We start from the raw sequence: 22572 nt of genomic DNA, 5'->3' as shown, positions 1-22572 counted from the left end.
GGTTCACAGTGAAATACCGACCAGGATATTTAAATGCAGCTGATATATTGTCACGTTCGCCAATGAAAGGCAGTGTAGGAGATGATAGTAATGAAACAGAACATTACGTTAATTATATTGTAGTCAGTGTATGTCCAAAAGCGATGACTTTGAAAGAAATTGAAAATGCATCCGCACGAGACAAAACAATGAATCAAATTCGAAATTGTATTGCGAAAAACAAGTGGTCTAAACAAGGACAGATGAAACCATTTTATCTTGTCCGCAAAGAACTAACAGTACAGAACTCTATAATCCTCAAAGGGGCAAACATAGTGATCCCAAGTAATCAGCGAAAACACGTTCTTAGTCTTGCTCACGAATCGCATCAGGGAGTAGTTAAAACAAAGCAGTTACTACGTGAAAAAGTTTGGTGGCCACATATTGACTCCGATGTAGAATCAATGATTGCCAGTTAGTATCAAATCCGCCTCGACCGCCAACTGTTACAATGTCAAAGAAAGAATCTGTTGTAGATTAAAAGCTGTCTCATTGTCTCATTGCCTGTTTGATGTCTAAATCTTACAGAATATTGAAATAAGTTCAGAGATGAGGAAATTGTTCATTTGAATATGTCTTAATATGACAACAGGCTGTTGTCTCATGAGATCTCTATGTTCTTAAATTTACGTACATTCATAACATGAAATTATTAAGTGCCTAATTTTCTTTTTGTATTTATTTTTGATGAGTTAGAAAAGCAAAGGAAGAAAATAAAAAAATATTTATATGCAAAAGAAAAAAAAATTATGTTCTAAATCCACTTGTTCAATCGAACATAAATTATTTATATGCAAACTATGCTAATTTTCTGCAATCTACTATCCAAATCCAAGCTACGCTTCTATCACTTTTTAATAAAATAATAACACATTTCTGATTTTGTCAGGCACGGTGACCATGTCGATTTAATATTTTAATTACATATACAAAACATATTAAAAAAAAGAATTACTGCCCAGAACGACATCACTGAAAAATCGGAATCTTTCCACAAAACGTCCAATAAAGAAAAAAATGTTACAGTCCTGCCCATTAAATACACTGGCATTACAGAATATTTAAAATATAAACAAATATTATGATCAATAAAAATAAAATTGACCTCTGATTACATAATTAATTAACAATGTAAATATGTCTACACTATGCAGGTACGTGGTCACCGCCCAACCTCGATAACTGAAAAAACGTGATCATCTCTTTTGTATACTACCCGCGAAACTCAAACCGGTGTATACCATTTCTAGCTGCCATAGTTACTCCACCTGAAGGAAAGCTATGTAAACTCTTTTTCGGAACATTCTTTGCTATGAAGAGCCTCTCTTATCACTTATCGTGTATATGATATGTTTTCATTCTTAGAGCGTAATACAAATCTGCTTGATTTTCTAAGAAATGCTGCTTCAACAACACTGAAATGACTACTCATATCTAATAGATGTTGCAAATATAAGCTAATGTATAACTCATTACAAGGTAGTATCGAAGTTATCTCTGAATAATTTCTTGTCCATTGCATAAATCTTTTAAAATACTCGATGTAATTTGACACTGTAGTTTTAGTTCTCGAATCTAATACTGTAGATGAAAGTTTTTGAAAGAGTATTTTCAACTGTGGATGAGAAATAATATGACTCTGCTTCCAGAAAACGGCTGTGACAAATTTCTGTAGCAAAGATAATTTAAGAAACAATCGGTTTTTGTTGTTGTTTTTTTTTGTTTTTTGGGGTTTTTTTGTTTTTGTTTGTTTGTTTGTTTTTGTTTTTTTTTTTTTTTTTGTTTTGTTTTTTTTTTATTTATAATTGTAATCTATTTTAAATTTACTTTGTAAATTTTCTAATGACTTCAGGTGATCCAGTGACCTTTACGACGCAGTCCAATGACTAAAAGTACTCCAAGACCAGTGAACATAATAAATCTTATTTCCAGTGACCATCATAATACAAGTAACTACCACACGTACAATGAAAGCATGTAATACCAGTAACATTGGTCCAGTGGCAATCATAGACCAAAATACCAACAGTCCACTGACCATTACAACAGCTAAATAAAAAACAACTGTCCAGTGATTATCCCCTAACCTGTAAAATAAATGTTATGTTACATATTTGAAGCATTCAATCTCACTGCTAAAACTGTTTCCTTATAAATCTTCTCTATTATGTCCAGTTACAAATATTCTATTGGTCTCGAAATACTCCAAAACATCTTCAACAAATGGTTTATAAGTTAAACTTTTACAGTAACTAAAATCATACATACAAAGTAACAAAAGCAAATGAGCAACTCGGACTCCACTAAAAACTGGGAGCATGGACCAGGTGCACCGGTATAAATCACATTTTGCATTTTTCTTAGCTGTTCCATGATAACGCTAAGAACGACAACTCTCATATTAATTTCGTTATTGTAACGTCAACCGCTAGCGTGATATATTATATTAGCTAAGCTGAACAAGGAAATGAGAATCATTGGTGTTTATATGTAGTTTAAATTAAAACCCAGAAATCAGAACCACAGGTTAATTAGTATTGTTATTTAGCTTAAACTAGAAAATGTGGAATCACTATCTGTAATATTTTATTTCAAACCAGAAAATGAGAACCACCAATGATGATACCTTGCTTAAAACCACAACAATAATAACCACCAGTGAAGACAAAAACCATGACTCAAGTGTGATGATATTGACAAAAACCATGACTCAAGTGTGATGATATTGACAAAAACCATGACTCAAGTGTGATGATATTTATAAAAACCATGACTCAAGTGTGATGATATTGACAAAAACCATGACTCAAGTGTGATGATATTTATACAAACCATGACTTAAGTGTGATGATATTGACAAAAACCATGACTCAAGGGTCATGATATTTAACAGAAAATATGAGAACTACCAGTAGTCATAAAACCCAAACTCAGTTATGTTGCTATCAAGCATTTAACCAGAAAGTGGGAACTACCAAAATTTTAACATAAAACAAAACTTGGTGTAACGAACTTCATTATATTATTTTCATTTTTTGCATTTACTAATTTATTATTTTTCCCATAGTTTGAAATAGATGATGTAGTTCACAAATATCTTGGCATTTTTTTTTAAGGTAAGTAGTACCCGCTCAATGATTTTCCCGCCAAACAGGTGCGTATAAGCACGGGTGATTTATACAGGTAAAGCGGTTAGGCAGAGCACATTTAGATTTTGAAGTGACTGGACGTGTTGTGTCCAAGTTTGCAATTCACATATTTGGTGAGGTCTCAGAATTGTCAGTTCAGGACATGGAGTTTCACAGGAAAATATGTTGAATCTGCTCAGGTAAGCGTTTTATTTCTGTTTGTGACCGTGTAGATATTTCTGTCGTTGTATGGCGTGTCGGACAGGCCTTTAGTTTAAATTCTCACGTGGCGGGTCAGTTTATCGTTTAAATTCCATTTTTGAGTGAACATTTAATAATTTTGGGTTAATTTATTTGTTTCAGGGGTTTTTCCTTTCCAGTTTTCTGCTCCGTTTTGAAGGAAACAACGTAAATATTGTCAAATGCTATCGTCCTAGTTTTTGACACAGATCTACCTAAATACCGTATGTTAATGTCAGTTTTGTACGGTGAACAACGACCCATATTTCCTTAATTTAGCGGATGGTGTAATATTTATAGTCAGCGATAGTTGGTGTTAATTTAGTTGGGATGTTGCATTAATATATTCTACAGTTCCATTTGTTACACAGTGAAATTTGCTGAAATTAGTTTTCCGTCGGTGTATATGGTGAAATGTTGAAATATTGTGTGGACTTCAGCACAAGAATTGTGTTAATTATTTCTGAAATTTATAGTGGCCGAAAAGTATGTATTGGTCAATTTGAATGATAAATTGGGTTGATTTATATGAGAAATGAAAATTATAGTGTGCCATGAGAATCAGAAATGAATATGTATTGAAATGGTGAAATTTAGTTTGAATTTATATTGAAAGTCTACAGAAATCGTTGCGTCCTAGATCTTGACCATAGATTATGGTGTACCGTAGAAGCTATGGTGAGAGATGATGATTGAATAATCTATTAGATTTTACTACACCAATTTTTAGTTTGTTTACTGTGTGTGAACTGTGACTTTTGTTTGCTTACATACTTCCATTTGCATGCCCATTTACTTATGTTCATTTGCATGCCCATTTACTTATGTTCATTTGCATGTTGTATATATATGTTTAGTTTTGTTTGATTTGTCAGTTTATTTAGTTTTAGTAAAATATTATTTTTTGCTTTTGTCTCTATGAATGCTGGCCAACTGACAATCCGACTATCCTACGTCTTTACAATGGTGGCAGCGGTGGGATTGTCACAGGTCCAACAATTATAGGGTTTATTGATAATTTGATCAGAAGTGTTTTGTTTTTTGTTTGCCAATCAAACTGTGCGAAATATTATTGAGTTTTTGTAGGATTTGTTGGCAAAATGACGTCAGAAAATTGACCGAAGTGGGTTACTGATTTGATTGAGTAGGGTGCGTTTGTATCTACTTGTTTAGAGATGTATAGGGAAATGCAGAATGCAGAAAGGGCAGAGAGAGCAGCTGAGAGAGAAATGAGGAAAGTAGAGATGGAAAAAAGTGTACGACTTAGAGAATTAGAAGTTAGAGAAAAAGAGTTAGCACAGGGAGGTATCAGTAGTAGGATACAAAAATCAGGAAACATCAAATCTAAATTGCCAAAACTTCAAGAAGGTCAAGATCCGGGTGTATTTTGAGATCATTGGAAAAACTTGTTACATTGCATAAAATTCCTCAAAGTGAATGGCCACTTAGACTCGTTCCTCTTTTGTATGGTAAAGCTCTTGAGGCATATTCTAGGTTAAGTGAGGAGGATAGTAAACGGTATGACAAGATATGACAAGTTGCCAGGAGAGTCTTTCAAGGAGTTTGCTGTTCGACTATCCTACGTCTTTACACTTGGGTGTATTGATAATTAACATTAAACAGAAGATGACTTCAGTGATTATCTATGGTCAGCTACAGAAGGAAGATATGGTTTTAATCCATCTTTACAGTTTTAAAATATATTCATTTTTGGTTGGTCTAATCGTATATACTAAGTCTAATTTCATTCATGGCTGCTATTTGTTTAAATACAACATGATATAATAATATCTTATTACAAAAACGTTATACATCGTTGTTTCGCAAAAAGGTTGTACACCTAGAAACAAATATATAGTTCTTGGTAGAAATTCCTCATAATTTGTAAATCATCTTCCAAATATACAGGAAAACTATTCACCACTTTACGACAAACGTGATGACTTTTCATTCAGAATTTTCAACTTTCCTTTCATCTGTGATGTGGCAACATCCCTTTAGCACCTGCGTATAGATTTTTATATCACAACTCATACGTTATGCCAGAGCTTGCTGAGTTGCTCATTTACTTTTGTTACTTTGTATTTGTATTATTTTACTTACTAAAGTTACTTTATGTACTTAGTTTTCCATGTCTGGTCTTTGTCCCTAGATTACATTCTTTTGATTTCCCCTAGAATCGTGTCCTCTTGATTACTCTTAATTATCAAAAGAAATATAACTAACGATGCTAATACTTTACATATTTATCAACTGAAATAATTAAATCAATAGCCAATTTCTTGTTTTCTGTGCAATGGTCATTTAGCATGCTCAGTGTACAAATATCCACAGTTAACACGAAATAGTCTTATAGACACCATATCAGTCGAACTATAGATTTGTAAATAAATTTCAAGTGAGAGGAAACTTGGTAATTACAATGTGATATGAACACATCAGTTTTCATGGTTCATGATGACGACCATAAAACTATAAGACTTCAATCTTGTAGCAACATAACCCGTTCCAGAAACCTAATTGTAAGAAGTCTAGCGCGATATACAAAACGTCTGCGTAGATATGGCAGGCTTTGGTATAACGTATGAGTTGTAATATGAAGACTACATACGCAGGTGCTGAAGGGATGTTGCCACAGATGAAAGGAAAATTGTCAATACGGAAAGAAATGTCATCGCGTTTGTCGTATAGTTTGGTTATTTGTTTTCCTTTAGTATTGATCTCTTAGTGCTTGTCAAGATATGTCAAATATATAATGTTTGTAGTATCCTTTATCTCAAATTCTTTAGGGTAGATGCGATGTATAAAATCATCGAAACTAGGATTGTTTAACGATAATACATTATTTATATAGCAGAAATTGAGATTAAAGGATCTAGCAAAACGATTGTCCTTCCGTTGGATCAGGTCAGCTAGGAAGTCAGCCTCATAAGAATGAAGGAATAGGTCAGCAAGTAGAGGAGCACAATTTGTTCCCATTGAAATGACAAACCGTTTGTTGTAAAACGCGACCACCACACTGGAATAAAAAGTTCTAGCATTTTGAAAACTTTCAGGAAAAATTTGGAGGATTATTTTTTTTCACAATGTATGAGGAATTTCTACCATGTATCTAGTTGTACCGATGTTTCTATAGTAACAACGGTGTATAATATTATTGAGTCGGGATTTTAAGTGATTATGGGAAATAGAAGAAGTATAAAGAATTGAAAAATCATCGATTTTAATGCTATTGTATTCTGATAATAATCTTGAATTAAGGGTTTTCAGAAGATATTTCGATTTTTTCAGAATCCACATTCGAATTAATATCACTACGGGAGACAGAACTCTTGAGATGGAACTTGAGGCCCTCTTTGACATCTACATGGACGGTAGATTACAGTCATCGTTATTATTTTTTTTTTTTTTTTTTTTTTTTTTTTTTTTGTTGGAAGGGAGACCAACAGCGGTTAGCACTGATTCATAGTTTTCTACTATTTCTTCTTTGATGAGTGTGGTAGCAGTATAGGTCTTATTACTGCTATTATTTCCTATGTCTACATATGCAGACAAGAGATAAGACTTATTTGAACATCAAAATTTACCTACATAGATTATTATTGTTTTAAACTCCTTTCAGCATGTCTTTTTTTAAAGAGATAATTTAAGGGAATTACCATTTGGTTTCTATTGGGGAAGAAAGGGGGGGCTACGATCAACTTTGAAATAAAAAGGTCGGATTTGAAATTTTTATGAATAAAAAAAAAGCAATGTCGACAGTCCAAGAGGTAAGAATACAGGATCTTTATTTCTCCGAAATAAATAGGCAGGATAGAACCACAGCCACCAAAAATAAAACAACTTACATTGTCGGCTCTTAGCATGCTCCACATATGCTAAACGACTATTCCACAGTTATCACAAAAGAGTCTATAAAACGTAAACAAGCTATTTTCAGTCCAAACATCTTGATCGCCTTTTTTAGTGTACAGTGTACTTGTTGTAGACGAATTTACTTCATACTTAGACTGGGTCAATGGTACTGTACATCTCTGTATAAGACAACGAAAACACCACAATAATTCGGAACAAAAGTCGATGAGATAAGTGCACTTGCAAAGCACGAATAAAATATACAGTTTAAGAGAATATCCACCAAATAGTGAAGATATAGTTGAGGAACTATCAAAGGACTGTTTTAACTTGGTATTGAGAAGGGGAAATGGGGCGTGTTGTAAGCTTAGTATATAATGTTGATATACTCTATAAGAGAAATAACTCTATTTTTTTCCGTCAAAAGAAACGATGCACTGTTAGTTAAATATTCTATTTATTAATAATCTGAACGTGGAACACATGGTCAACCTCCATTGGATTTTTACCATATTAACAAGTCATCACGTCATTTTCTCTGAAAAAATAAGAGATATTAGCAAGCACCGCGAAGCGGAGTGAGATCTACGGTTATTACGTGTATTTTCTAAATTTCCCGTAAGGTTCCCCAATATACAAACGAAAAAAAGCCATGTCCCGGAAGTAACAAAAAGTGACTGTCCTTACGGAGAAAATTCATTATTTCCTTCAATCAAATAAATATAAAAAATATAGGTTACTTTTCAGTAAAAATAAATTAATCATTTCTGATAGTTTTGAGGTCTTTAACTTTTTTTTACTTATTTAAAGAAGTGAATCTGATGTTGTAAAAAAACTTCGGGAAACACGTGGATGTTATTATTTTAACGAATCTAGCACAGACAGTACACGTGTGGTAAAGCTCTCTGTGCTCGTTGATTTGGCAATGCCTACTCCATATTAAGTAGCGTAAATTGGTGTAGACATGATATACGATTTATCTGTACAACAAAATTTACCTACATAGAATATTATGGTTGAATACTCCTTTCACCATGTTTTTTATGCAATCGTAGTTTCTTGTTTGTTGAAAGGGGCTACCATTTGATTGACAGTCAATGAGTTAAAAAGACAGGACCTTTATTTGCTCGAAATTAAAAAGCAGGATAGCATATCTGACACCCCCTTTCAAAATCAAACGGTTACTCCTTAATCTGTATAATCATGAATACGAGTGTCAAAATCAGGAAACGTGAAACTTGTTTGATTTTGTCTTCGGTCGACAATATATAAGCGCTTACATTTAGTTACATGAACAAAAATGTATGTTGTGAGTTACTGGTTACTGAACTTGTTGATTGCCTTGTTATTTTTGTAACAGAATTAATGCATTTGTAATTTTTATTTTTTAGGGGCTGGTTATTAGGTATCTTCCTATAAATTTTAGTATTCATGAATATACAAGAAATTATCAAGCACTACAATGAAACATGACTAAACAGGTCCTCAAATTTCTGAAAACCTGAATAAATCAGACATTTTTCTTAAGTTCCCTTTATATCAGTTTGATCCTTCAGTTGGATAATTCTAGCATTATATTTGTCTAAACCAAGTTCTGAAGACCAAAATTGGTAACCTTTCAGTTTAGCTACTTTTTCACTTTTAAAATACGAAAATTTACCCGTTTCATCAAAATTGATAATCATTCTTTAATAACTTATTCATGTACAAAATGTATCTAAAACCTACCTTGGTTCCTCTTTCACACGTTACTCTACACTGTCTTATTGTATTAAAATTATTGGCGTTTCCATCACAGCCCCCGTAATAAAAAAGTTTACATTGTCCGATATTAGGGTCGAAGTAAAACCGGGGAAGACTTGCTCGGCAAGGCCCGACCTTCATTGGGAGGTTGCACACATCTAAAGAAGAATTGATTGACAAGTAGCTTTATATACAATTGATAAATACTTTTTGTACATTGTTTTGTTCCAAAAATTCAGGTACATATACAATACCCTTTTATTGTTTATCCTGCCATGAAAAAGCGATACATTTTTTCTTAGATAGATGGCTAGAATTTTTGGTTTAATTATAATCCTTGTAGTGTCCCATCAATCGATTTTGAATTGTTTTCCACCGATAGCAGAGGAAAACCCTGGCATTATATACAATATAAGTTAATTTATTAATTTAAGGTGTTGCTTTTAACGTACAATCAAAAATACAATCTCTTGCGCTAAGGGTAATATACTGGCGTAGTGATACATGAATCAGGAAGCGGTTATAGGTTTGCGGAGGAAATTGGCAAAAAGTACATAAACACAAATATTGCACAGCTGTTATATGTATATCATTACAACAATAAATTGAATTGCTTAAATGGATATTATTTATCAGTAATTATAAATATGAACTATAACCACAATCCAAACATTTCAATTTCAAAATAAATATATCGAGATTATAAGTATCTTCCATTCTCTGAAGATTCGATCTGTAACTTTCTACTTTCTTAAGATTCAGTTGAGGGATACTTTCATCGTTGTGTATTATTGAGATTTGAAACTGCCCCTGACCAGGTCCTCCACAATTATATATATATGGCAGTGTTGCTATAGATATCACAGCGGTACGAGTTTGATTTCGGCGGAGGGAACGACAAGAATTTGCTTCTCAAATTTGACAGTTCTAACATCGTTGGGAATTTTTCATTCCCTTTTATGCTTACGTTATCTTCCCTGCATCAATTTGATCCTCTATCATACATAACAACACCTAGATGACCTGTCCCGTACTACCATACCTCATGTACTAAGTTACAAATCTAGATTTATCCTACGAGAATGTATAACCCGGCCAGCGAAAGCTATATTTATATATAGCCTAGCTGGCCGAGTGGTCTAGTGCGCTTAACTTTGTGCAGGCGGTGTTGCAATAGCTGTAACAGCGGTTCGAGTACGGCGGAGGGAACGACAAAAAATTGTTCTTAAGTTTGACAGTTCTAACATAATTAGGACTTTTTCAGGCTGTTCTAAGCTTACGTTACGTTACCTGTATCAATTTGATCCGATGTATGTGTGTATAATTATATACATATTTCATATGGTGTAAAATTTTTTTTTCAATGGTTATTGAAACGATATCCAATATACCTGAAACTTTGTTTCCATTTTTAAGTATGTTGACGCTATATTACTTGTTGTATATACATACTGTTAAATATAGATCTAGATATTAGTCAGTCCGATTTGAATTTATATTTTGTCTATTTTATTTAGTTTGTCTATCCCAGACGTGACTTTTTATGAGCAACTCGGTTGGTGTTTCTAGAAAAGCAGTGCACCTGGTCCATGCTCCCAGTTTTTAGTGGAGTCCGAGTTGCTCATTTGCTTTCGTTACTTTGTATGTATGATTTTAGTTACTTTATGTTCTTTGTTGTGTATGTATGTTTTCCATGTCGGGTCTTTGTCCCTGGTTTGCACTTGGTTCCCTTGATTACTCTTTAATTATTTGATAAAATAAATCATATATTTGATACATGTACATTATATAAGGATAAGTGTATAGATTATGTCGCTCGTCACGAGGACGAGTACTGTTACAAACTAGACATATGAGGCAAAAGACTGAAATAAGAAACACGATGTGTCACTCATTGCCTGATCTTTACACAGAATGGTTCTGAAATATCGACGATTTGATTCAGACATGCCCAAACATGTTTAATATGAATCATCATATTTCAAACAAAGGCATAAAGATATCTTAAGGCTTTGCCAATCTGGGAGTCTTTAAAATTATAACGTGGTCATTTACAAATTATATAACTAAAGTGTAACTGCATCGTACACAATAACATGATACAACATCATGTTTATTAATAAGCTTGTTAACACCTTTTACCTTAAGTGTCAGTCTCTGTAAGAATCAGGAAGTGGGCGAAAGATGGTATGAAAAATCCTATCATTTTGAAAGTTTAATTTGACTATTTGCGCTTACAGAATCAAGGAAAATGATGAGATTTTCCATATCCTTATAGTATTGAAATCCACTTGAAATGAACATTTCAAGAGCAGATAACTCTGTAAAAATCTTCTTTTTTTTTTTTTTTACATTCTATTGACAAACTGAGCAAGTGGTGAAGAAACAAAAATAATCTTGTAAACTATAAAAAGAATCCTTATTGTCAGATCGTTAGGTTTTTGACATGCATGTTTCTGATTTTTCCCATTTTGCCTGGTTCTTACAAACATTTCCACTTAAGTAAATGTATAATTACTTTTTTGAAATAGACATCGACTCCAACAGGAAAGCTTTTACCCACAGAAATCTTCTAATTGGAACTTTTATAGTATAATAATAATTTTTTTATAATAATATAATAATAATATTGTCAATCGTTACATTAAACAGTATCTATCTATAAAGGCTATAACTATATAACTTTAAAGTAAATATGAACATTACGTATCACCCAGTGCATTGTGTCGGCACAACTTTACACAAACGTCACTCACCATACTTATATGCGGCTGAAAGTATAAAAAAGTGTCAAAAACATTGAAATAAGAATTGATCATCAATTTTACAGACACTAAAAGGTGAAACATTCTATGTCAGACATCCCTTTAAAGTGAGTCATAAGGTCATTTGTTTTATTCGCTAGTTGCTTCAACATATAAAACATCATATAACTAATTACTATGATGCAAATGTAATATATGTGTAACAGTTTCAACAAACGAATCATGAACCCAAAAACCCTGAACATATCTACTGTTTGACAGTTGTAATCTTCCCAATTAATAATTATAACATCGCCAAATTCCTTTTACATTATTTTTAAAATCTTTTTAAGCCTCCCTCAATCTTCTCGTTATTATATCTTAAGATAATGAATAAATCAATACCACATTATTTAAAAGGTTTGAAAACTTCCTAAAAATGCCAGAACTGGGAAATTTGAAAGCCATTTTGGTTGTACTTCCGTCTTGATTCGAATTACCAAGTTCTAACATCGTTGGGAAGTGTTCATACCCAAATGTGTTAATGATAGAAAAAAACATGAGCTGGTTGGCTATTCAGGTGGAAAGAGTGGTTCACGATCCGAGATATATTTATATTTGATATTCATTTTATGTGACAATCATCATTAATTCAATAACAACATCACCTAGATAAACTGTCATGCATGCACTACCATACATTGTGGGCTAAGTTACAACCATAGATTAAAGGTGTTGGAGGTATTTTGTATAGTTTAGCTGTCACGTGGTCTAGTGACATTTGTGAAGGAGGCATGTCCATAAATCTCACAGGGGCAATAGAAAAAATCGACCAAAGGTTTGATAGTTCGTAAGTTTTCAGACCCTTACACTACTAGACAAAATAATTACTGACATAACCATCGACAGTCGTATTTTTACTATTAAAATCACAAAATTTGACAATCAACTCATTATCTGTCTTTGAGAAATGTATTTTGTCTACCACAACGGTACAAAGTGAAATATAGACATTTGGCCATGCCAACATTTGAGTTTGTCAACAATTCGTGTTGAGATAGAAAAAATGTGTCCACTTCAACGCAAAAAAACACTTTGTAGTACACATATTTTGTCCTACTCAACACTAGATTTCCTTTGATGTTTTAAGACAACGTACTGTTTTGTATTCAGTTAGAGAAATTGTGTTTTGATGGACAAACTATGACTTAATAAAACAAAATGAGCCTTTCATCAGTTATATTTTGACTGTGTATGGTCAATAGAGTCATTATTTTAACTAGCATTGTTACGTGTGTGTGTGTGTGTGTGTGTGTGTGTGTGTGTGTGTGTGTGTGTGTGTGTTACTTTCCTGCAAAGATATGAATATTGGACCATTCATTTTTTCATTAAGTGGAAAAAAATCGACAGCTTCATAATATCAGTTCGTATTCAACAAACGACATCAATGCCTAGATTAAAGCGCCGTTAAATAATACAAAAAATAAAGTTATATCATCTTACCTGTTTCAACTATGAATAAGACACAAAATAGAAAAGCAAACCTTATGTCCATCTTGCTTAATCGTATAAATGACTTGTAGCCGTCTTGCTTTTATATACGTGTACATGTTGAAGGGCAAAATGCCAACACCTGTCGCTGGATATAAAATCTTTTGTCTGAAAACATTTATTCAAAGTGGTTTATTAAAATGTATAGATTTTGCATGTTATTTCGACAAAAATTAGCATTCGAATGAAGACGAAAAAAGCATCACATATAAATGTAGGTATATTGCCAATAATATTACAACATATAGAAAGATATCGAATATGAGGAAAAATCGAAAATGCATTTTCAGTAATTTAATCGTTCGCTATATTGTCATTTTTCGAGTATAATGGCATAAAAATTTATTGATGATATTTGAAGCTACATAAAGATCTTACAAAATTGTATAAAAACCAGTATATCGTAATCTGGAAGTTGTTTTGTACCAATAATCTTCATTACGCCTGTTGCATCATAAAAATATTTTTTTAAAAAAATCGATTACGCTTACATTGCAAAATAACACATGTAGACCCATCAAAACCAAGGAGGGTGTTGTGTTAACTTCCTTTATAATTCAATATAAAACTTACTACAAAAATATGTCAACTGTTAAATTTGTAATTGGGTTACACAAGCGTTAATCGTACATTCTTGAAATTAATTTTACAAATGGGTTGTACACATACAACCTTAGGAAAAACAAATCTAATGTAGACTTCACTGAAAAAATTGGAATTGCCCTTCACCCTAATCAGTTAAAGGGGACATAAAGGTATATGAATAAATGCTACATCAGAGACCACAGCGTTAAAAATTTCAAATCAAACGTGCGTCCTCTGCATTGCATTATTTATCAAGCCCTTAAAGGAGGATACTCCCCTTATACTGATCCGCTACAAATGAATGTAGTATTATCTTCATGTTGAAATTCTAAAAGCTTTAAATATAAACTAGAATGCATCTTATAATGATTATCTATGCGTTGATACAAAATGTATATATATGTATATTATATTTGTGATTTGAACATTTGGGGCAAAAATCCTACAAAATGATAACAATGATTTGTAAGTGGGATTCATAAACTTGAATATATATTCAAAGTTTCTATCGACCACAATTGAAGGTACACCAAGGGGGGATACTTAACTAACAAATACGGAATAATCCCTTGAAATATTCATGGTCATGTGAAATTATCCGAAGGAACGAAAAATCTTACCCAAAAGTCCAAAACGGTCAACAGATTGGTAACTAATTCATTTATCATTGACATTACTTCTCTATGACCCAAAGGCGTTGAGGTATATCTTATAAAGAACAGTTACAGCTAATCGATGTTGTACAAAAAAAACAGGTTTCCAGATTTCGAAAAAGAAATTATAATGTTTCAGAAGATCCAAAGCATTCCTATTGATGTATATATTGATGTTGAGGAAATAGGAACAAAGATTTAAGGAGGTTGACCTAGGGTAAGGGACATCACTCATGAAATTCGTGATATGTTCGTATCACATTCAGTTTCACTAAAGTCTTTTAAGTTTTCATTTGAAACGGAATGAAATCAGTAAAAGTTACTTTGATGCTTACATGAGATTGAAGTAAAATGCTGAATACAAACGTTCCAGTGATTTGTAAGAGTTGTGCCCCTTACCCTAGGTCTACCTCCTATATATTACCAACAAGTAAATATAATTCATGGCAGTTTGTTAGTTACGATTAATTAACCATCATTAAAAGAATTAAAAAAGTTAGAGTAAAAATGACTTTAATAGACACTATAAAAATAAAATAAAAAATAAAAAAACGACGTTCAACTCAAATTTATTCATGGGTTTTCTCGATCTATTTGTTATAAAAAAAATATAGATTCTCCTTCAATCTCGAGGGAAATACAGGATTTCTCCACTCGAGATAGTTAAAATCTAAAATTTAACTATCGAGCTATCGAGAGTGGGAAAATCCTTTAATCCCCGACATACATGAGGGAGAATCTGTTTCTCCCATGAATAAACCATAAAAACAAATTAAACACACACACTTAATTCTCCCAACATCAACTACGTCATCAAGGACCTCCCCTCTAGTCATCAAGTCATTGCGTCATCGATATCACCACCATTATGATTAGCTGATACACTACCAACTAATCTTTTAAAATATATGAATAAAATTCGTAAATCAACAAGTATTTAATTGATCAACAATATGAATAACAACTGTAAACATGGTAAGCGTGGTGAGCGTCGGAGACATTTTAATATCCCGGCACGTGGCGGGAAATTACAAACTTTTAATCACTCGCTCGTGTGGGGTGAATGAAGCCTAAGAATGGGAGAAAAAATATATACATTTAATATATATTAATGTAGACCTGTCATACATTTGCATTACAGATTTTCGATTGACCCTTCACAAGTATCCAACAACATATAAAGTTAATGTAAAATCATAGTACTCATGTGCTGAATCAATTTATATCAATAGTTTGAATGTTTACACCTATAATAATCGTTAAATTGTAAAAATAGGGATAAGCTAAAAGGAAAGAACGGGACATATATAAACACAAGCTTATTGTTGTAAATTGTAAGTATTGTTCATCTGCACCATGATAACTGATTTGTTCAACGTGTAATAGTTTTCCTCTCCTCTTTCGTCCACCCGGATTTGACTTTTCATGAGTAACTCGGCGGCGGGTGTTTCTAGAAAAGTAGAGGATGCTTACCCTACCGGTGCACCTGGTCCATGCTTCCAGTTTTCAGTGGAGTCCAAGATGCTTATTTACTTTTGTTACTTTGTATGTATTATTTAAGTACTTTATGTACTTTGTTGTGTTTGTCTGTTTTTTATTTTCTGGTCTTTGTCCCGCTTTTGATTTCCGATAGAATCTTGGTTCCCTAGATTATTCTTCCTTTATATTATTAAAAAAACATTTAGATACTTACCGAAGTCAAAAGAGTTCCTGGAAAAATGTTTACTGTTCTTCCAACCTGGGGCCGGTAACAAGAATTTCATTGATATTAAAATTTCAGTTGATTAAAACTAAATGATTAATTCATCGTAAATCAGAAATGATTATGTTAATAGTATGTTCTTAATCAGCATGCGAGTAACATTTGGATATACTTGACAAAAACTATTTCCCTAAAAAGAATGGACACAAAATTGCTTTTGCAAGGTTACATATGCATCCTCTACGCTATTAATTTATCGATCGAAAAATTAACGGATCTTTCCCTGTTTTTATTTTTTTTTTAATTTAAGGTAAAAACACGAGGAATACAAAAAGTGTGTTCTTCCAAGACAAGGACTTAATTTAGCACTTATAAAATTTGACTGTGTCTTGGGACATGATTTGAAATGTACCATGATAGAGATAGCGAGAGGAATAAATGTACAATTGAAAATTGTTTTATCAATGTATTTTATTTAAGTGTACGTATTTGCAAGAATCTGACTAAATGGGAAAAATCTGAAACATTCATGTCAACAGCCCACCGATCTGACAATATAATTTCATTCAAAGATGTTTTCTCTCTTTGAAAAGACAATTATTTTATCTCTGCATCACTGGATTTGATCAGAAATTTTTCAAAAGAATGTTAGAAAAATTAAGTTTTTGATAGATTTGCCTGCCCTTGTAATGTGCAGTTACAATGCATCTCACTGAAATTATACACGGGTGTAAATGTGTGTCGACAATCACCAAACAATCTATCCATCTTTCAAATGTATATTTCTTTGCTTAATACCAGTTTAAATTGTAGAAATATTAATATTACCGTCATTAATCTTGTAAAAAAACAGCTTGTATTTAGGGTTTGCGACCATTTTACTATACTACTACTACCTTGATATCAGCTATAATCACTTTTTTTTTAAAATGCACAAATTACGAGGCCAAAAGGGGGTCCTTGTTGAACTTTCTTCCTTGACAGTGGTTCTTTTAAAAAGTGCCGTAACAAGAAGTCAATGATCGTTGGACTTACTTAAATTTTGCATTATGTTGGCAACGTCAAGTAACTATGCGTAGGTCGTAATAACATGAGGGTTTTACCCGGTATTTTCAGTACCTGTATGGTTCAACCAAAGCTAGATCTCTTCGGTAAAATTAAAAAGCGACTCAATGCTCTAAAATTCGTAACAATATCAATATTATGCCCAAGAGAAAACGTTACTTACATTTCGCCTATTTTGACACTTTGAGTGTGAAATAGGCATTATTGGAATAATGGCATGGTTCAATAACGTAGATGTGGATTTTTTTTAAATCTTCTGTAATCTCTTCACTCCTCGGCTATGCCTCGTCGAGTATTTTGGTATAAAGATCTTTATATCTACGGATACGGATAAGAACATTAATAATGTAGTCTGACATAACCTACGAAAATGAATGTTTAAGTACAATTATTTATTTTTTCAATGTTCCATTTCGACTAAGCATGCACGGTCGTAAGTGCAGTCTTCAAAGCTGTTCAAGCACTCAGTCAAAACCTGCCTTTGCTTCTCGATCTTTACTACATCTACACAAGTCACGTTTCTTTTGCAGCAAGTATATTTTATAGATTTGTGATATGCTTATATCATTTGCGTTTTTTATTACATGTTTACCGTCAGACTTTGTAATAGTGTACGATTTGAGAACTGAACACTGATTATTATCATGTTTGTCACATCAACTATATATTTCCTTATTTAGGTGCAATTCTATTCAATTCATTTATCCTATTTTACTTGTTTAGCAACTTTAAAGGTTAAAACATTGTTTTTCGAGAAAAAAACATTTCTAACAGCGAAACCGTTTTATATCATATTTAATCAAGGCTACATACCACAAATGTCACTTTTCACCAAGTTCAATGTGTTATGTTCCCCATTAACTTAAACCTAAAGAAGACTCAAATCACAATAATGTTGTATGTTTACATGAAAAGCCCTGAAAATATCATAGGGTGTTAACTTATTTACAGTATGATACAATGAGTTTAAACCTAACACGCAAATTCCTCTATGTTTCACAAAGGTGGTCTTCATACAGAACTCACGAAATTATGTAGGTATATAAGTTACAGTGACAATTCCATGCACAAATAAAGCATGTAAAGAGAACTTGATTATCTACTGAAAGAAGGACCACTTGTATAGATTTGATCAATAACATTTGGTATTTTGTATGTATGATTTTAGTTGTTTTATGTTCTTTGTTGTGTATGTCTGTTTTTCATGTCTGGTCTTTGTCCTGGATTACATTCTTTTGATTTCCGCAAGAATTTTCGTTCCATTCATTACTCTTAGAAAAGTAAAATTGGGGAACACATCCCAGTTGCTCTGTGGGCAGAGCGCCTAGCCCCCGGCTAGGTTTCTGAGCACTATTTAGTCGCCTTTTACGACAAGCTTAGCGCTGCTGCAGGCCTATTCTTTTGACACCCGGACCTGCACGGGACAAAAAAAAATGTCATATTCTTGCAAAATGTATGAGTGTGAGCACTTTTGATTTCCATGAGATTCTAAAATTATTTAGTAAAATGCTACTTTTTTCTAGTATAACTGTTATGTATTGGGTTAATAATGGGTCAGTAAATAGTAAATGGTAATCAGCCAGATGATGATTAAGATTAATGTTAACAGTTGTATGCACAGACTTTCTCACGACCATCTGTTGATTGATCCAAGCATCACAAGATAAAGATCCATAGTTTTATTTTGATAACATTTTATAGTTTTCTTTTCCTCTTTTGTCTACCCCGGACTTGACTTTTTATGAGCAACTCGGCGGGTATTTCTAGAAAAGCAAAAGACGCTTACATGCTCCCAGTTTTTAGTGGAGTCCGAGTTGCTAATTTGCTTTTGATACTTTGCATGTATGATTTTAGTTACTCTATGTTCGTTGTTTTGTGTGTCTGTTTTCCATGTCTGGTCTTTGTCCCTGGATTACATTCTTTTGATTACCGCTATAACCTTGGTTCCCTTGATTACTCTATGACACTATCCCCCGTTTAACATTTCACTGATTTAATCAATTGCTTTTGACAAGTAAATATTTTGGTTCGATTGAACGTAAGAAAGTTAGCCATTGTTCAGAGATAGAATTTTTAATGTTTTATTTATAATTTGTGGGAGGAGTTTTGGTGTGTTATATTCTCTGCACGTTTTATATCTTTAGATAGCTTACCATCATGCTCCGCTCTTGTAACATCGAGCGTTACTTATGTTATTTGTAAAATATTGTACCACCTTTATAACATCATAATAAACGATATATTTAGAACAATGGATTAAATACTTGAAATAGTGGAATGCCCAGCTCCTATTTATTATTTGGTTGACTTTACCGGACTTATAATTTAATAGTTGAACACCGTGTCCCCAGTTGTTCACCTGGTGGAGAATTCCTAGTTGTTTACATGGTGAATAATTCCTAGTTGTTCACATGGTGGGGAATTCCTAGTTGTTAACATGTTGAAGAATCCCTAGTTATTTACATGGAAAATTTAAAATCATGAATTCATGGGGTCCAGAAAGTTTTCTTTAATCTACACCACAGAGACCACACGGACAAAATGATTAAACAAACCCTTCTAGTGCGGAATTTTCAGAACACTCCAGAAATGCTTATAATTTATTGGACCTAAGATGCTTTGCAGTCTTCTAAATATGTTTTGTTGAGGCTAGCAAATATGGATGTGTTTTCCAAAAATGATTTAACTTTTACGTGATCTTCGAAATTTCGGAAATAACCTGTTTCGGAAAGATTGACAATGCAAATTCCAAATATAATATCAGGAAACATACTGTTGGAGTCTGTGTCATGGTTCCTACTATTTTAAGTACTTTAATACTTCTTAATTTGCATAAACAGAAGAATCCCGAATAATGGATTTCATCTAGCTGTATACCACAATGATGCCTATATAATTTTTAGTGTAAACCTACGAAACATCTTTTGTTCTTGGGCTTATTCGAACTTGAGCAACTGTAATGAAATGATATAAGTAACATTTATTACTATCAGATAATGTTTATTCTGAATTATCGAACAAAAAAATTGTTCCATTTTGTTATGTCTTCAAAGATTATTTTGTAATGTCTTTATATGTTGTATAGTTTTAGTTTGTATTTGATATTGTAATGTATTAAAATAAGCCAATAGTGTGAAAGATGGGCGGAGTTTGTTTTGCATGCTACACGTGCATTTATGTCTTAGTATGTTTATGTATCTGTAGGTATAGATTAGATATTACCTTGGCGACGAGGATGGTGATTCTCTCTATAAAAACAAATAGAGGATGAGAATTAAATTCCGATAGAACTTTTAGTGAAGATTAAATTCTGATATATACGTGATAATACTAAATTCTGATATATAGGTTATAGGATTAAATTCTGATATATACGTTGTAGGATTTAGTTTTGATATATACGTGATAAGATTAAATTCTGATATATACGTGATAGGATTAAATTCTGATATATACGTGATAAGATTAAATTCTGATATATACGTGATAAGATTCAATTCTGATATATACGTGATAGGATTAAATTCTGATATACACGTGATAGGATTAAATTCTGATATACACGTGATGAGATTAAATTCTGATATATACGTGATAGGATTAAATTCTGATATATACGTGATAGGATTAAATTCCGATTTTACATAAAACAATGGCTGGACATTTGGACTTGCATGCACCAGAACCGTTCAAAGTTATTGGTGAAACAAATCTTGCGAAATCCTGGGAACAGTGTTTAAAACGGTTCGAGTATTATGTAAAAGCAACCGGGGTATCTAAAGATAAACAGAAAAGAGCTATCTTACAACTTATAGCCTACCTAAAGACATTTTCGAAACATATACCGATCCGGGAACTAAATATGATCAAGTTGTTACGGCACTGAACAATTATTTTGAACCAAAGAAACATATACAGTTTGAGAGACATATGTTCAGGAAAGCTAAGCAACACGACAGAGAAACAATAGATGATTTTATTGTGAGAATTTCAAAACTCTGTATCGCTTGTGACTTTGGGCAAGACCAACGTGAAGATATGATTCGAGACCAAATTGTTGATGGGTGTAAATCAACCGAATCAAGAAGGAAGCTACTAGCAGTGCAAGATCTAACTTTAGAAAAAGTTCAGAGACTTGGCAGAACATTTGAATTAGGTGTAACACACTCCGAGAAGATGGAAAATAGCAACAAACCCAAGCCGTGTATAGAAGATCCAGAAATGAACAAAATAAGACAAAAACCGAAGCAATTCAAACCTCGAGGTGCTCCGAAATCGTATCCGGAAAACAACAGGAAAAGATTGTCAGGCGCAACTGCTCAATGTTACAGATGTGGAAATACGGGACATTACGGAAGAGATTGCAGAATATCTCGAAATATTACATGTCGTAAATGTGGAAAAATCGGACATTTTGCAAAAATTAGCAAGACAAAACCAATAAAAAATGTTCACCCGATAAAGGATGAAGAATTGGAAATATTTACATTGTATAAAAAAACAACAATGCTGTCGCTCCGTTTTCTATTGAAGGTAAAGTTGTCGATTTTCTCATTGATTCAGGGGCTTCTATCAACGTAATAGACAGAAAACATTTGTGAAGTTAAAGGTATCAAAATCTCGAGTTCAGAAATGTGCAGTCAATGTATTTCCGTACGATAGCAAAACACCTTTAGAAATGTTTGGCAATATTAAATTGAGCATGACTATCAAAGATAACAAGCATGCTGTAGAATTTCACATAATTAACGGATATGGAAGACCGTTAATTGGCTATAAAACTGCTACTGGTGTAGAATTGCTCCACATCGAAATGTTATAAATAGTGTCGACAACCTTTCTAACTCCAACACAGACACGATAATGAGTTCATATGAAGACAGATTCGTAGGTCTTGGTAAACTTAAAGACTTCAAATTGAAATTGCACATAGACAAATCAATAAAACCTGTTGTTCAGCCAGTACGAGCAATTCCGTTTAAAATGAGAAAACAAGTAGAAATAAAAATAAAAGAACTGGGGAATTCCGACGTAATAGAGAAAGTCAGTGGTCCGACACCATGGTTTTCAGGCTTGGTAGTAGTGCCTTAGAAAAACAATGAAGTCCGTCTGTGCGTAGACATGCGACAGGCAAACGTAGCTGTTCAGAGAGAACGTTTTCCGATTCCAAATATAGAGGATACTCTGCAACAAATGAACGGATCTGCGATATTTTCTCGACTAGATCTAAACCAATCTTTTCATCAGATAGAATTATATCACCACAT

General features: G+C 32.9%; 1 protein-coding gene across 1 annotated transcript; it reads right to left on the bottom strand.

Annotated features, from left to right (window-relative positions):
• Window positions 1–7702: 7702 nt before the first annotated feature.
• Window positions 7703–13428, bottom strand: LOC148602081 (PI-stichotoxin-Hmg3b-like). The gene is made up of 4 exons (XM_088555238.1): window positions 13253–13428; window positions 11762–11776; window positions 8991–9163; window positions 7703–7800 (listed from the first exon to the last, which is right to left on the bottom strand). Exons 1-4 carry the CDS (start codon window positions 13302–13304, stop codon window positions 7792–7794), a joined length of 249 nt encoding a protein of 82 aa, XP_088411364.1. The 5' UTR covers window positions 13305–13428; the 3' UTR covers window positions 7703–7791.
• Between the last annotated feature and the right edge of the window lie 9144 nt (window positions 13429–22572).

Source organism: Perna viridis, chromosome 12, assembly GCF_037379345.1.
Source record: "Perna viridis isolate PV_CMFRI_1.1 ecotype Kerala chromosome 12, ASM3737934v1, whole genome shotgun sequence".
Taxonomy (NCBI): domain Eukaryota; kingdom Metazoa; phylum Mollusca; class Bivalvia; order Mytilida; family Mytilidae; genus Perna; species Perna viridis.
This window is presented reverse-complemented; position numbering and strand designations above follow the sequence as displayed.